This window comes from Hyperolius riggenbachi, chromosome 2 (assembly GCF_040937935.1).
Source record: "Hyperolius riggenbachi isolate aHypRig1 chromosome 2, aHypRig1.pri, whole genome shotgun sequence".
NCBI classification, from domain to species: Eukaryota; Metazoa; Chordata; class Amphibia; order Anura; family Hyperoliidae; genus Hyperolius; species Hyperolius riggenbachi.
The window spans coordinates 48551371-48569117 of record NC_090647.1 but is presented as its reverse complement, the minus strand read 5'-3'; the positions used below and the strand labels follow the sequence as shown (position 1 = coordinate 48569117).

Below are 17747 nucleotides of genomic sequence, written 5' to 3'. Positions count from 1 at the left end.
TGAGCTTTTTTCAAGTGATGGTCTCTCTATGTACCTGTGCCACATTTTGTCGTGGCATAGGTACATAGACGACATCATCATTTTTTGGACAGGTGGACAGGACTTACTTGCACAGTTTACTGCAGCCCTAAATGTTAATTCGAAGAATCTTAAGTTTACTATGCAATTTAGCCCCTCGGAGATCCCTTTCCTTGACATCTCTATCCTTCTAGACGAGGATGGTAATGTGGCCACGAATTTATATAGGAAGATGACAGCTACAAACTCTCTCCCAAGGGCGGACAGTTTCCACCCAATCCATACTGTAAGGGGTATACCGGTAGGTCAGTACCTCCGTGTAAGACGGAATTGTTCAGACGATGGCACTTTTAAAGCTGAGGCCGCTAGGCTCAAGGGGAGATTCAAGGAGAGGGGATACCCCGAGGGGATTCTCAGAAAGGCGTTCAAAAGAGCAGACGCAAGTGATCGCGCATCTCTTCTCTCAAATATCGGGGCGCTCGGGAAAACAGAGACACCTTGCGCTTTTGTACCAAATATTCAGCTCAACATCAACAAATCGCACAGGTTATTAATAAACATTGGCATATTCTTACCAATGACACGAAACTCAATAAATATGTTCCAGAAAGACCCCGTTTTTCTTTTCGACGGGCACCTTCCCTCAGAGATAGACTGGTTAGTAGCCACTTCGTGAATCCTTCAATTACATCCAAGCATTGCAAAATTTTAGGTACGTATACATGTGGTGGTTGCACTATGTGCAGGTACATGCAGGTATGTCGGAATGTCAGGCTGCCGGACGGAAGAGACTGGACATTAGCGCACTATGTGAACTGTAATACTACTTTAGTTGTATATATGTTGCTGTGCCCATGTGGTGCATTTTATATCGGGAAAACTAAGCGGCAGCTGTGCTCCAGAATCTCTGATCATGTGACCAATATAAAAAGCAAAAGCATGTCCAGTCTCACCACGGTGGCCAGACATTTTAAGACCATGCATGCCGGCAACCCCACCATAATGCGGGTAATTGGTCTGGACCGTATCTATGCCTCTTCTCGAGGCGGTGATATGGACAGACTCTTATTACAAAGAGAATCTAGGTGGATTTTCGACCTGGAGGCAACCTCGCCCCCAGGTCTAAATGAGAACACAAGCTATGTCTCTTTTTTGCCAACTTAATGCCTCGTTTTCCCTGGTACTCTCCAGGGATAATTAGTTCTGGTTCACTTCCGCTCCGACCTTTTGTCTTGTGATGATGCTTCCTACTGTTTACATTGCTGGACAAGCAATTTGATAACTTTACCGAAGCTCCGACTTGGTGGGCTTCTCAATCTCAGGGGGGCATATTTGTTTATCTGTTTATATTGATGACTCTGTCATTGATTCTATATAGTCCCCTTGATTTAGGATTAAGTTTATTCTGTATTATTTTGCCACCAACTTTTTATATGAGATAATCAACTTATTGAAATTATCATTATCTGTTATTTAATTTATGGTATATTTCTAGTGTGGAAGTTGTATTATTCGATACCTCGGGGTGAGGTCTCTTCTCCCTCTGGCTGCCCTGGTTCGCCTGGTTTCCTGTCTCGCTCGCCCCCTCCGGCAGCGCCGTGTGGTGTGGGCGGGGCCGGCGGACGCCTGGGTGAGTAGACGTGGGGCTGCATGCTCCTTGTTCCGCCAGCCGCTTTCCGGTGTCCGCCTGCCCTCCCCGCCCCGTGCGCGGCTGTCGGGCGGGTGGGCGTGGCTTGGCGGACGCGCCGGCAGGTTGCTATGGGCGGCCTGGCGTCGTGTCTGCCCGCCCAGCATTGGCCGCTGGTGGGGGCGTGCGTGGCCGGCCTCTTGGTGACGTTGGGCGGTCGGAGGGATAAGACCCTCCTGGGGGGGGGGGGGGGGGGTTGTTGGGAAGTTACGCAGACCTCCAGTTGAAGCCGGAGGTCCGGCGAAACCGGTCGAGGACGCATGTGCTGCGTCCCGACCTCCACCCGCCTCCCGCCGGGGATCTGATTGCCTCTCAACCTTGGCCTGGACACCTCAACTTTGCCATATGCAGCAGGAACCAACCAGCTATTTTACAGCAGAACACCAACGGTGCACGTAAGCAAGCCCTTTGGACAGGGACTGTGGCAATACATCTGTTCCCATACTAACAATATGTGCTTCGTTTGTCTGCTAATGTTCACCAGCTTGACCATTCTTCTCCGCATGAAGCTTATTAACATGGAATTATTCAGTACTGTGAATCTTTGCTGACTATCAAGCCTGCTTATGTGGAAGCTGGATACACTGTGTCTGCTGGACTGTATGTGCTGGAATTGCTCCCCTCTGCCGCTAATGCTCTGCATGGAACTTTTTGTGAATACAATGCTATATGCTGAGAGCCGCCATTGCTTTGCATGGAACTGCTTATGAATACAATACTCTTTCTATGTATCCTGCATGGTTCAGTATTTTCACAGTAAGAGTGCTACATGCCGGCTGCTTTCTTGTGCCACACCGTTTTGAATGAACTTATTGGGAATACATACCCTTTGGTTTATGCTGCTGTACATTTCGGGCCTGCTGCAACACAATGAACATTGAGGACCTTTGAATGGCTAATTGTAGCCCTCAGTCTCTCTTCAAGCATGTACTCTGCTAAAGGGCTGTTTACAATAACATTTTGCGCTCTGCCCACTGGATCACCACCAGTACCTTTATGTATATTGAATTGTCAAAGCTTTTGACCATTGCTCATGCAGATTTAGTAGCAGTCATAGAGGGTTCGGGGGTCCCCTGGGAGGTTGTGGGTGGGGGTACGGGATTGGTACATTTTTATTGGCCATTTTTTAAGGATGTTTGATACAATTTGATTAATAAAGTAAACCTCTTTTTTTGGAATAATTATCTTGTGTGATTTGTGCTCAGTCGGGTCATACCTACTTTTATATTAATCTCGTTGTTTTTGGATTCATATTAATAATGAACTAGTGCTGCCCCATCTGATGGGAGATCTCGTCAGAGGAACATTGAGATCTGGGTGAGCAACCTCTCATCTACACTCTTATCAGGAACTCTGCATGGGGAAGAAGGGAGGCACTAGGGGAGGAGAGTGAGCCGCCTTTCCATCATCAGACGCCTATAGGCATGTTCCTCTCCTCAAAAAACCCTCCTTGGACCCTGATGCAATGACCAGCTACAGACCTGTCTCTAACCTTCCCTTTCTGGGTAAGCTAATAGAAAAAGCTGTATATCTCCAGCTAGAATCCAAAATCCTACAAAACAACAGCTATGACCCATTCCAGTCTGGCTTCAGGAAACACCACAGCACTGAAACTGCCCTCATCCAAATATGCAACCACCTGCTCATGGCAAGAGACAGAGGAGAGTGCTCGATCCTCATACTGCTAGACCTTTCTGCAGCCTTTGATACAGTTGACCATGCCATCTTGATAAACAGGCTACAGGAATACTGCGGCATTGATGGCCTAGTTCTTCAATAGTTCAAATCCTTCTTGAGTGGCAGAACCCAAAAAGTGTCTATGGGGCCTTTCCTGTCCACCCCTATACCACTTAAGTATGGGGTGCCCCAGGGCTCAATCTTCTCTCCCCTGCTTTTCACAATTTACATGTTACCGCTTGGAAAACGAATCCAGAAACATGGCCTGACATACCACTGCTATGCGGACGATACCCAACTATATATTTCCTTCAAGCCTGGTGTGACAGGCCCAACTCCAACTATAAACGCCTGCTTACGTGAACTACATAAATGGATGAATGACAACTGGCTGCAACTAAATGCAGACAAAACTGAAGTCCTTCTGATCGGAGGGCAGCGCATGAGAACAAAACAGCTTAACTTGCAGTCTTCACCACTGGGAATAGAAGGCACGGATCTACGCAGCTCTAATCATGTGCATAGCCTGGGAGTTCTAATTGATGGGGATTTAAACTTCAGAACTCACATTTCTGCTGTGGTGAAATCATCCTATTTTCACCTTAAGAACATCGCAAAAATCAAGCACCTCATTCCCCCAGAAGATCTACCAACTTTAGTTCATGCCTTCATCACATCCCGACTGGACTACTGCAATGCTCTCTACACTGGCCTTCCAAAAAAGGACTTGTACCGCCTACAGCTGATACAGAACACTGCTGCCAGACTGCTAACCAACCAACCAACCAACCAACCAACCAACCCCGTCACTGCCACATAACACCAGTCCTGCACTCCCTTCACTGGCTACCTATATAATGGAGGGTTCTATTCAAGATCGGCCTACTGACATTTAAATCACTGAATAATCTGGGCCCTGGATACATGAAAGAAATGTTGCAGCTGCGTAGCAATCCCCGCATTCTCAGATCCACGGGTTCTAATAATCTAGTCATACCCAGAGTCCACTTGGAAATTGTTGGTCCCAGAGCCTTCTGTCATGCTGCCCCTACGTTTTGGAACTCCTTACCTCGTAGCACTGTTTTAAAAAAAAAAATGTTTTTAAATCATGTAGCGAGCCTAGGGCTCGCTACATGATAGCCGCTGTACAGCGGCATCCACCCGCCCCCTTCGATCGCCTCCAGTGATCTTTGATCAGGAAATCCCGTTCAAAGAACGGGTTTTCCTGAAGGGCTTCCCCCGTCGAGAGACAACCGCTATCGCTCCTACTCTGCCCAGCCAATCCGCCCCAGGAGACTTCCGTGTGTCGGGCTGCTGCCGCATCACCATTATTGTTTGCTATGCAACGGCAAACACATTAGCTGGAGGAGGGCGCGTCATGATCCTTCCTCCCCTTCTGCTCCTGCTTCCAATGCTTTCAGGAGCAATGACGCGCCCTCCTCCAGCTAATGTGTTTGCCGTTGCGTAGCAAACAATGATGTTGCGGCGGCAGCCCGGTACACGGAAGTCTCCTGGGGCGGATTGGCTGGGCAGAGTAGGAGCGAGAGCGGTTGTCTCTCGCTCCTCATAGCAGGCTGCTTCGGCGGGTCATGCGCTGAATAATGCGCTCTAATGTGGGGAAAGCTGAAATCCACTGCTACACTGTAATATGGGAATCCCCTCTCATATAATGAGCTGCCCCATTCCCGACGCCGTCAGTTTTTCAGGGGACGCACTCTATAAGGTAAAATAAATTAAAAAAAAAGACACTGCACAGCAAAAATATATGCTGTGTTTGCTCAGACTATTGTTGCAATTTTGATTTATGCTACTGCCAGAAATTGATAAAGTTTGATAGTATTCCTTTAATCTCTAGTTATCTGGCTTGCAGTCACTGCCATGTATCCCCTTTTCTTATTTCTCTCTGCGTCAAATACAATAGAGGAATGATAGCTGAGTGAGTTGTGCGCCCCCTTCTACACTGCGCCCTGAGTCTGGAGCCTCTCTCGCCTCCGCCTCGGCCCTGGTCACACCTCTGGCGTGAGCGTGTGGATTCAGAATGAACGCAGCACTTTTCACTGTAAACTCATCCTGAGCTAATGATACTGGGACCAGAACCGCCAGCAACATAGCATATTCTGCATATTCTGCAAGGAAGACAAAACTGAATCCCTTCTTACTTCTCCTGATTCCAGCGTTCTTTACCTTATTAAATTAAACAAGCCATGCGTCATTGTGGTATTTACATAAGGCCTGAATCTTTGCCATGCTTCAGCAGTCGGGGAATGGTAAACCGGGTTCTCTGCTTCCTTATAAAGCCCTGCTCTGGCCCTTTAGTGCAGAAAACATGCAGAACGAATGGCAGGAAGCTTGTCTGGGCTTTTGCAGGTTGGCATGTGGATGAGAGAAGATGGGAAGTCAGTAGAAAGAACACACGGCTCTTTGTAACGATGTCATTGTTCTGACGGGACAGGTTTATTAGGCATTGGTGTTCGGCTATAATTCAGTTATCAGCCAGGGGAGAAAGGATTGGCTGCCCGTTGCATGCAGAGATCAGCGATTGGCTGGAAGGAACTACATCTAAAATAGACAACGAATGGTGTATATGGATTTAGGTTATTCATTAACCGTGGCAGGCGGAGCGGCGCCGAGGGCACCTCCTGCCTGCCACGGGCTGGAAGAAGCCCCAGGTAAGTGGATGTGGATTTTTATTTTTTTCGTAGCTTCCCTGAACCTTCCCTTTAAGGTTGGGAACTGCCCAGCACACACTATTAGTCTTGATTTTCTTGTCTTACTTACCCTGCCCACTTTGTGCCAACTCGAGAGCGCTACCTTCTGCTCTCCTCAATAGCTACACAATGCATTGCCAGCCTCTAGTGCCAATGAATGTGATCCTACATCCCAAGACTAAGATGGGCATCAGGGAAGGAAAGGGCCCCACTACCTAAAGAAAATGGCATCAGAGACTGGTATGAGATGCAGGGCAATGCTCAACTAGTCAGTACCAGAGGATACTCTACCTCCTTGCACTACACTAGTCCAAATGCACCCATGTAATATTGATATCACGTGGCGCAGAGAACAAAGCGTGGGACTTAGTGGCTGACCCTGTGCCGGATTATATGTGGCCACATCGCCCCCTAGAGGCAGCCATTTCTCCTTTGTCAAAATATGTCCAACATTGGGCCTATAATCAAGGCCATTTCTCTCATGAGGCAAGATAAAACATGTGCATCAGGTGCATAGAATACAGGGGCAGCATGTAAGTACTGTGTTTACACTTACAGCATGCAAAGTAGGAGAAGAAGCGAGAGGAGAGCGAGGTATAGAAATCATCATTGGGGAAAAGCAGCTGCTTGTGCAGTGTGAGGAGTCTGACAATGAGTGAGGAGTGGGGAGGCAGGAGAGCAGCAGTGTTGCATTTGACTTGCACAGCAGAAGGGAGGAGGTGGCACTTCTGTCCTGAGTGAGGAGGAATGGAGTGGCTGAGGGTGAGAAGTTTGTTTGTCAGAGACACACAGCCAGCCAGTGTGATATTGTGTTGAGCTGCAGCATGTCATGTGAGAACATTCAATGAAGCAGAGTAAATTGTCGGGTGCTGTGCGATCATTCCTAATCGGTGGGGGGGCGCATCCTCACAAGTTTGCCTCAGGCATCAAAAAGTCTAGAACAGGCCCTGCCTACAATAGAAGAGGCAATGTTGGACATAGTTTGGAATAGGATTGGAAAGGGTTAAAACATAGTGACAACTTACAGTTATGATTCATTCGGTGTAGTTTTGAGATCCTTTTGACAATATTAGAATGTCAAACGTTAACCCCAATATTCTGTGCCATGGGCACTCGGTTGTTACGTATTGGGTACTATCTAGACCTGGAGCTGCTGATGCTTTGCGCTCTTTGTTCTTCCTGCCATATTTTATGCACAGAACTTCACGTAGGTATTGATACGCCGCCGGTGAGCCGGGCGCAGGGTGACCCGAATGTGGGCTCACCCTGCTGCCATTTAAATCCCTGGCAGCATTAAATACTATATTACAGTAATTTGTGCTCCGTCTTCTGACGTCCAATTACTCACTAAGTTCCGCTATAGACGTGATTCCTATTACGGCTTATGGCGGCTCCAGCTGTGCCCAAATCTAAGGTGCTGTTTTTACAGCGCTCCCCCATCCCCCCCTTTGTGACTCCTTCTGTTCCCCTTTGTGCCTTCTTCTGTCCTAATGATGATGATCATAATGGTCCTCTGCACCCCCCATTCATGTGAATCGAGATGCTGGCGAACAGCTCACCAGCAAATCTCTATGGGCAGTCTGGCCCTGTACTATGGTACTTCCAGGTCACAATGTGCCGCAGTAGTACGCATGCCCGTGTCTGCACATGTCCATTAATACGCATGCCCTGGCCCAGCGGTGCGCATCCTTGATTGCCTTGAAGCGTGACCAGCCACAGGCGCACAATCAAGGCCAAGCCATGCATACAAACGAACACGTCTGGGCCAGGGCATGCGTACTACTCCGGGACATTGCAACCTGGAATTAGTACAGGGTCAGCTATTCGCAGTGAGCAGGCTGTGATTTGTTCGCCTACATCACTACATGTGAATAACCACTCATTCTGCCACTTTAGTGTGGACCAGGGAATCCTCGGCGGCCATTTGGTTGACATCACAAGGGGATGAAAATTCTTGTTTTAGAAGCCAATTTTCACTTTCCTAGCCATTTTGTTAACACTGTGTTTGCAGAAAATTCTTGTTTACAAAGGCAATTTTCACACCGGCAGAATAGCAATGGTACTCAAAACAGCGTAATTTCCGATTTTCATGATTTGACTCTGAACGGCTGGAGTTCAACATAAAAGTAAACGGGTCAACAGCTCGCCAATAACTGTGTAATTAACCTCCTTGGCGGTTAATTTTTTTTGCCTAATTGGCAAAAATCCTTTTTTTTTTTTTTTTTTGTTTCATGTAAAGCTACCAGAGTGGTAGCTACATGAAACACCACTAGAGGGCGCATGTGTCCCTCTAGTGCGATCGTCGCCGGCATCAATAGCTAACAGGGGAACGCGTATATAACGCGCTCCCCTGTTTGGCTTCTCCTGTCGCCATGGCGACGATCGGAATGACATCATGGACGTCAGCCGACGTCCTGACGTCAGGCACACCCGATCCAGCCCATAGCGCTGCCCGGAACTCATTGGTCCGGGCAGCGCAGGGCTCTGGCGGGGGGGGCCCTCTTCCGCCGCTGCGTGCGGCCGATCGCCGCAGAGCGGCGGCGATCAAGCTGTGCGCGCGGCTAGCAAAGTGCTGGCTGCGCGCACAGCACTTTACAGAATAAAAATCGCCCCACCAGGTGCTGAGATCTCCCCCTGCGCGGCATAGCCCGAGCTCAGCTCGGGCTTACCGCCAGGGAGGTTAATGCAATATGATGTGAAAACGCAAGTGGAAAAATAGCAGCAGCGAGCAGCATATAAAGCCCAAAGTCATTGCAACTAGGAGAGATATGTAATTTGGGGTCCAACGATTGCCGGAACCCCAAATTACCCTTATGCACCCCTCACACTATAACATCGCTGCTACAGCGGCGCCTAGTTTCGCCGCTGAGCGCCGTGCCCTGAAACGGCTTGCTTTGGGAATTCCAGTAGTGAATGTCAGAGCTCCCTCTTGTGTCTGGCCATTGGCGGACCTGTATCTAGTCTTTCCCAGATGACAAAGCATCTTCAGCTTGCATTGTCAGCAGCCAGCAAGTCTGCGCTGACCTCATCTTCACAGGGGACCAGGATCGGCGCCGCGTTTGTTGGAACAGCACAGCCGCTAATTTCTTCCTACAACAGGCAGCGTAAATACGAGACGAATGCTTAACATACTAATCTGGGACACCTTGGATGGGACACAGGAAACCCCTGAAAGGATCATTTCAAGGGGAAAATTGCTGTTTTTAAAAGAAACCCTGAAGGTCCTGTATCAGTTTACGGCTTTTAAGCCTCCTTGTGTCTCCCCGGCGCGTTTCGGCAGACACAAAAAGAGAATGACGGGTCTGTTGAGTGTTTTGCCGGCGGGATGTTACTGTAAAAACAGCCATTTCAGCTCTTCTGGCACAAAAACACTGGATGCATTGTGGGCCGGAGCTTTGTGACTGTCACCTACGGCTTTGTCTGCATTCTCCTTTACATCCTTTATCATTTGAGGGATTATAAGCCAATGGTTGTCATTCCTGACTCGTTTCATGTCATCAGCGAAGACATTTGAGGAGCAGACGTTCCGCTATGATCTATGAGGCTTCCAGCTCGGTTAGCTGATATTTTACATTTTTCTTCAAAAAGGATTAATGTAAATCCTGAAAGTGTCAGAGTTGTTGCTGCATAAAGCACAAAGGGGAACCCTGCCTCGCTCTTACAAAGTCAGTGAAAATACCACTCTAGATATAATAGAAAGAAGAAAAAGAGATAGCAGTTGCACGTACTGTAGCTCTAAATATATGGCAAGGTCGTTTTTTGCTATAGCCAAACCAGGCAGATGTCTGGGGTGACACCTTCTGGAGGGGGCTCCACTGAGCTTTTAGCCCACTGCTTTAAAGTGTAACTGTCGGGCATAAAATCAAAAATCAATTCTTTATTTTTATCTGGTTAAACAAGTAATGAGGATGCTAATCAGTCAATCCAAAAGTTAAAATCTCTATTACTTTTCTTGTTGATAAATGATCATTCCCCAGTTTACCTAACTCTTATTTGGTGCATTGCCGCACAAAGGAAGTTGCAGGGCATGCTGGGTTGTCTTTTTTTGCTTCTTTACTTTCCCCTCAGACTTAACTAATGCAGCCTGATTGGCTGAAGCCTCTTTCCCTCCTGTTTTCCCCTCCCACACCTCTGTTCCTCTCTGATTAGCCAATATTTCTCATGCTGACACAATGCACTTTTTTATGGCAGAGCTGAATGGGAGTGTCTGAAGACTGGTAGGAGGGTGGGCAATGAATACACAATCAGGCAGAGGAGAGTAAGGGAGAAAATGACATCAGGATTGGCTTCAAGATAGACACAGTTAAAATGGAGAATCCTAAGAAGGATTTTCTCTTTTTTTTTCTTCAAGAATTATTTTGAAAGACAGATAGTTCCATTAAACTACACCTGTAAGAACAAAATAGCCCCTATGGGTATTTACCTTGGGAGGGAAAGTCTCAGGATCCTAATGAGGCTTCCCCCATCCTTTTTAGTCTCTGGGATCCAGCGCTGGCTCCCCCGAAAATTCCCCCGAAAAGTGGCAACAAGAACTGCACAGGTGCTGCAACATTTACCTTCGGGATCCATCGCAGGCACAGTAGCGGCTTTCCGATGGGCTCCGTTCGGCTCCAGATCCGGTCTACAGTACAAGCGGGGGACGTCTGCACCTAAGCAGTAGAGCCGACCCAATCAGACTCAGCTATTTACGCCTGAACCCAAACGGAAAGCCACTGCTACTTGTATTCAAAACAGATGCTACAATTATGCACTAAAGCCCTAACCTATGATAGAAACGGAATGCAAACATAATTATCAAATGGGAGCAGCTAGCCATTCCGTTTCTATCAAAGGTTAGGGCTTTAGTGCATAATTGTGGGATCTGTTTTGAATACAAGGTGCGTATGTTGCATCTAGGGGGCTCTGCACGCCTCTGTTGGTAGTCATTCAGATGCGGCCTGGACTTAGGATGCGCTCCCATTTCTCCCGTTATGTACTCTGTAAAGTGCTTTAGAAGGTGTCAGAGCTATATACATAATAATAATAATAATAATAATATGGTAGGACATTATATGATGATTATGGTAGAGATTATATTGTGAGCTCCTCTGAGGACAGTCAGTGACATGACTAAGCACTCTGTAAAGTGTTGCAGAAGATGTCATTGCTATATAAATATATAATAATAATAATAATAATAATATGGTAGGACATAAGACTAGGACTATGGTAGGGATTAGATTGTGAGCTCCTCTGAAGACAGTCAGTGACATAACTATGTACTCTGTAAAGTGCTGCAGAAGATGTCATCACAGCTCCCAACTGTCCCTCTTTTGGGAGCCATGTCCCACTGTCTCTCTTTCTCCCTCATTTGTACCTCTTTCAGGACTGATGTACAGATCTATGTGAGGCATATCTATGTCAGGCAGTGACATGACTATGTACTCTGTACAGTGCTGCAGAAGATGCCAGTGCTATTTAAATACATAATAATATTATGGCAGGACATTAGACTGTGGCCATGGTCAGTGGCATAACTAAGGAGCTTGGGGCCCCAGTGCGAGTTTTACACTGAACCCCATGCGCGTTATTGCTATGGAGCACCAAAACCTGTAAGGACAGCTGCAGTATCAGATAGGGGTATTTAAATTAGGGGAACAATTTGTTAAGGATTACCACTATGCATTGCACATATAGAGGTGTTCATTACCAGCATAGCACCAACAAAAAGCTAATAAGATGTATGGATGGGCACCTAGTGGCCTCCTCTGGTCCGGAGGCCTCGGTTTGGTCTGCATCGCCTATTGCTACACCACTGGCTATGATAGGGATTAGCTTGTGAGCTGCTCTGAGGACAGTCAGTGACGTGACTATACTAATGTCTCTCCAGATCCCTCCCCTCCAAGGGTATCCCCCCAGGATAATTACACTGTATCCAAAAGTTATTTATTTTTTTAGAGAGTGACCTCTGCCATATCTTCTATAAGATACCACATCTTCTCATGGAAACAGAATTCTCCACACTCCTTACACTGTGGTTGCCTGTCTGCAGCTTTCTGAACACCTTTCTTTATATCAGTACACTATATTAGTGCTCCTGGTGTGCTCTATCTTCTTTCTTTTTTTTCTCCTCCCAGGTTTTGGAGGCCACTCCCACCAGACACACCCCTTAGTGACTTGACTGTGTACTCTGTGAAGTGCTGCAGAAGATGTCATTGCTGTATAAATGCACAATAGTAACACATCCTGGTAATATCTGTGTGCTTTTCCTCTTACAGGTATGGCATGAAATGCTTGATCCAGTTTGAAGATTTTGCAAATTCTAACGCCTTCCGCCTGCTGAACAAATATCGCTATAAATACTGCACATTCAATGATGACATTCAAGGTAAGCTTGTCTACAATCTTATCAGTTTATCACGTTGGTTTGAGTAAGTGGACCCTTCTGGGTTCCGGGGCTTGGAGCAGACAATCTGAGTTATCAATAAACTGCACTCCTTTTTCATTTTAAGTCTATTGCGATGAACAGTAACAACTTTTGGATAAAGAAGGGATCACCAAGAACCCTGCCCAGTTTGTTAATACAGGTAGTCACCAGTTAGGGCCTGTTTCCACTTGTGCGGTGGGAATCGCTGCGGAAAAAAATTGCATGCGGTTGTATGTGAATTTTCATGCGAATTCGCATACGATTTTGCATGGATGACTATGTATGCGAATTTAACCATTGCAGTGCCTGTGTACTTTTCCATTGTTTCTATGAGAATTCGCATGAAAATTCGCATACCAAACCCGCATGCAAATTTCCTGTTAAATACATTGTAGGCGAATCGCATAGCGGCATGCGGTATGCTAATTCTGATGGCTCTGCCGTACATATTTTTCCTGCACAGAAAAACGCTCAGAAATACTGACAAGTAGAAACCGTCCCATCCACTTGTATTGCCCATGCAAATTCGCGATAGTGGAAACGGGCCCTTAACAAACGAGATGGGGACTATAGGTTTGTTCTTAACCTGAATGCGTTCGTAAGTTGGAACACATGTCTCTCCCCTGTACTTCCTCTGTGCCTCCAGTGTTCCCCTCTGTGTCACCTCTGTTCCATTCAGTGCTCCCCTCTGTGCCACCTCTACCCTCTTGATCCCTCTGTACCACCTCTGCCTCCGCTGTGTCCCTCTGTACCACCTCTGCCTCCTCCCTGCTGTGTCACCTCAGTCCTGCCCTGTGTCACCTCTGCCTCCATTATGTTCCTCTGCCCCTACTGTGTCTCTCTGTACTACATCTGCCCCCCATCCGCATACATCATACATATAAATAAGGCATCAAGCTATTTGGGCACAGGGTAAAGCAGAAAAATGGCTCACCCTGCTCCTGCCTTACTATTCCCCCTCCAGGTCGCCATGGATAGTGGGGGAAAGGTGTAATTTGGCTTCCAGCTATTGCTGGCGGCTGAATTACAGTGTTTTTACAGTAACTTGTGCTCTGTCTTCTGATGGCGCCCAAATTACTCACTGAATACCGATATAGCCATGATTCCTATTACGGCCTTTGGTGACGCCGGCTGTGCCCAAATCTCAGGTGCTGTTTTTACAGCGCTCCCCCATCCCCCTTATTGACAAGACAAATAAGACAAGACCAATAACATTTATATCGCGCTTTTCTCCTGGCGGACTCAAAGCGCCAGAGCAGCAGCCACTAGGGCGCGCTCTATAGGCAGTAGCAGTGTAAGGGAGACTTGCCAAAGGTCTCCTGCTGAATAGGTGCTGGCTTACTGAACAGGCAGGGCTGAGATTTGAACCCTGGTCTCCTGCGTCAGAGGCAGCGCCCTTAACCATTACACCATCCAGCCACCACCTTCTGTCCCCGATTTTTGCCTTCTTCTGTCCTAGTGATGAGCATAATGAACCCTGGTCCCCTGCACCCCCCATTATTGTGAATAACCACTCATTCTGCCACTTTAGTGTGGCCTCCGTGGACCAGGGAATCCTCGGCAGCCATTTTGTTGATCTCACCATGGGCTGAAAATTATGTTTTGGAAGCCAATTTTCCCTTTCCTAGACATTTTGTAAATGCTGTGTTTGCAGAAAATTCTTGTTTCCAAAGCCCATTTTTGTATCGGCAGAACGGAACATGGTACTCGAAACATGTAATTTCCAATTTTCTGGATTTTACCCGGAACAGCTGGAGTTCCACAGAAAAAGTAAACAGGTCAACAGCTTGCCAATAACTACGGTATTAAATATGTGTAATTAATACAATATGATGTGATAACCCAAGTGGTAAAATAGCAGCAGGGAGCAGCATATAAAGCCCAGGAATAAGCAGGTAACACAGAGGAACACGGGTCTAATCATTTTATATTTATTCAGGATCTGTGTCTGTATGTTTTGTCATACTTGTCTCTGCAGTAATGTAAACCCTAACCGCTAAAACCGGCATCCCTGGGGGATATTCATTAAAGAGAAATGTTCCTTGACATAGAATATAACTTATTTCTAAGATAACCTATGAGCAGGGATCTGTGTGCTGTCACTTTAACAGAGCAATGGTGTAGCCTGGGGTGTGCAGATCCAGCCTATGTAACTGGAGAGCTCAGTTCCTCTCTCCTGTGTGCATGACAGATTATGTGTGACTGAGCCATTCCTGAATGCATCCAGCTATTCCCAGCTCTGGACATATCAGCCTGAGGGAATCGCACAGAGCTATTACCATAATTATTTCCTTTGCTTGAAATACGTTTGACCTGTTTGTTGGCTTGGGGTGCCCATTAGTACGGTGACCATACGTCCCGCATTACCCGGGACGTGTCCCGCCTTCGGGGTCCGCTGTCCCAGGCTGCATGAGGTCCCGGAAAACGTCCCGCTTTTAGCCGCGGGATGGCTAAAAGCGGGACGTTCCGGCCTCGGGACTCTGGCCACCGTATCTGCATGAACTGGCTGCGGCGTCTATAGACGCCGTGCCAGTTCATTGCCCGCAGCCCCGCTCCAGCCTGCATACTCTTCCGTTCCGGCAGGCAAGCAGGCTACGGGAAGATGGCTGCCGAAGCCCTGTACTGGAGACTATTTGTGTCTCCAGTACATGGCTTCTGGCGCCATCTTGCCGTAGCCCTGCTCTGCCTGTCAGCGCGGGAAACTGCAGTCCCGGGAGCAGCGCGCGAGAGGCCGGAGACTTCTGTCAGGTGAGTAAATGCTTTCTTTTTTTTCCAGGTAAAATGTTGCTCACATTGTGTTTATTTTGTGCTGAAATGTTGCCCACATTGCGTTTACTTTGTGCTGAAATGTTACCCACATTGCGTTTACTTTGTGCTAAAATGTTGCCCACATTGCGTTTACTTTGTGCTGAAATGTTGCCCACATTGCGTTTACTTTGTGCTGAAATGTTGCTCACATTGCGTTTACTTTGTGCTGACATGTTGCACACATTGTGTTTTTGTGCTGACATGTTGCACACATTAGGCCGTATGCAATTCACTTTTTCACCTGAGTTTTCTCTTAGGTGATATTATTAAATTTGTCAATATAATGCTTTTTAAGATACCAGCAAGCAAGAAAATGCTCAAAATAATTTTGATAGCACTTTTGCACTTACTTCTCAGCACTTCTTCAGTTGAAAAGTGCTGGAAAGTTATTCTAAATAGAAGATGAAAAATGATCTCCTAGGAGAAAAGTGGAATTGCATATGGGCAGTTGCGTTTATTTTGTGCTGACATGTTGCTCACATTGCGTTTATTTTGTGCTGACATGTTACTCACATTGCACATGTTGCCCTTTGCGTTTATTTTCTGCTGACCTGTTGCCCATTGTGTTTATTCTCTGCTGACATGTTGCCCACATTGCGTTTATTTTGTGCTTACATGTTGCCCGCAATGTGTTTATTTTGTGCTGACATGTTGCTCACATTGCGTTTATCTTCTGCTGACATGTTGCCCATTGTGTTTATTTTCTGCTGACATGTTGCCCATTGTGTTTATTTTCTGCTGACATGTTGCCCATTGCATTTATTTTGTACTGACATGTTGCCCACATTGCGTTTATTTTGTGGTGTCTGGGGTAACTGTTGCTGCATTCATTATTTAATGGTCATAGTTGGCTGTGTTTGCTGCTTTGGGGTTATGGTATACTATTAAATAGCATCACACAGTTTCTGCACACCCATGATGCAAATCCTTGTTTGACCACATCATGGCGTAAACACTGCTTTCTTATGCCTCGCTGTTACATCATTATGCTAGCTCCGCCCATACAATATCACGGCCACGCCCATTTTTCGGCGCAGCCCCACCATTTTTCACTCTACCATTAGGTAGAACGCGATCTACCGGTAGATCGCAAAGGACTTATGGTAGATCCCAACCCCACTATATTTTCCATTCAGTATATACAAGTGTGCTCCTAAAATTGTACATAGGTAGATCATTTTGACTTGCTAATTTTTTGAAGTAGCTCACAAGCCGAAAAAGTGTGGGCACCTGTGGCTTAAACTGGACCCAAATTAAAAATACAAGATTTCAGAAATAAAATGTATTTTCTAAATTATAATAATAAATAGCAGCCTTTATTCAGCTGCATGATGACAAATATGAAATATTTTACATTTATTGGAGAAACCCCTCCCTTCCTTTCAAATTGCCGGGACAGAATCCAGCAAAATGCTGGAGTAGGTAGTATACGGCAATGGAGGAATTGCTAATGGCTGCCATTTGTATAACCCTAGTTATGAAAAGAGAAGGGTGAAAAGCATGCACTGAAATGCTCATATGCTTGAAGGAGTGTTTATTTATCTTTGTATGTGTCAGAGTGGTGCAACTAAATATTTTGAATTAAAAAAAAAATGTTTGGTTTGGGTCCGCTTTAAAGGGAACCCGAGGTGAGAGACATATGGAGGCTGACATATTTATATCCTTTTAACCCCCTCCCAACCTCCTAACACCAATAGGTGTCGGGAATGTGGCAGCCCCAGGACCGCCTAACGCCGAAAGGCATCAAGAGCGGTGGGCGGGGATTGCAGGAGATTGTGCGCGCCGATGCGCGTGCATCCCCGCTGAGTGACGGAGCAGAGCTCCGTGATCAGCCTGCCAAGCCGCAATCACAGCTTGCAGGCTGTTAACAGTGAAAAAAAAAACTGTTTACATTTGTACAGCGCTGCGATCTAGCACAGCAGTGTACAGAGGACACTTATCTGTCCCTCTGAGCAGCTTCCACTGAAATCCCTCTCATAGGCTGAGGCCTATGAGAGGAGGATAAGCTATGCAATCGCCGCCTAGGGTCAATTTAGGGGGGGAGGGAGGGTTAAGTGTAGTCATTCAAAGAAAGCATTTTTTTTTTTACAGTTAAATAAAACAAATGATCGCAGCAGCGGTCAGACTCCACAACAAGGGAAGCCTATAAGTGACAAGAAATGGAGGCAAGATCCACTTGTGTGCTAAGTTGTATGGCTCTGCAGCGAGCAGGGAACTGAATTGTAAATACCGTATATACTCGCAAGCAAGCCGAATTTTTGACCCCCCAAAAGTGGGCTAAAAGTTGGGGGGTCGGCTTGCTTGCGAGTCATGGGTGGATAGGTGCTGTCCCTCCCCGCTCCCCCCGCGGCCGCCGACGCTGCTATTACCTTAGGCGGCGCCGCTTCCTCTATCCCCGTCCTCCTCCGGTAACTCATTCACAGCAGCGCGCCCCCCGCTGCTG

At 46.8% G+C, this 17747-nt stretch overlaps 1 protein-coding gene across 3 annotated transcripts in view; it reads left to right on the top strand.

Moving 5' to 3' along the window:
• ME3 (malic enzyme 3) overlaps positions 1-17747 on the top strand; it is a 212096-nt gene that overhangs the window by 125720 nt on the left and 68629 nt on the right. For all 3 annotated transcript variants that reach the window (XM_068266772.1, XM_068266773.1, XM_068266774.1), the window contains exon 8: positions 12348-12457. In XM_068266772.1, the coding sequence (XP_068122873.1) occupies positions 12348-12457 (110 nt within the window). The remainder of the gene's footprint in view (positions 1-12347; positions 12458-17747) is intronic.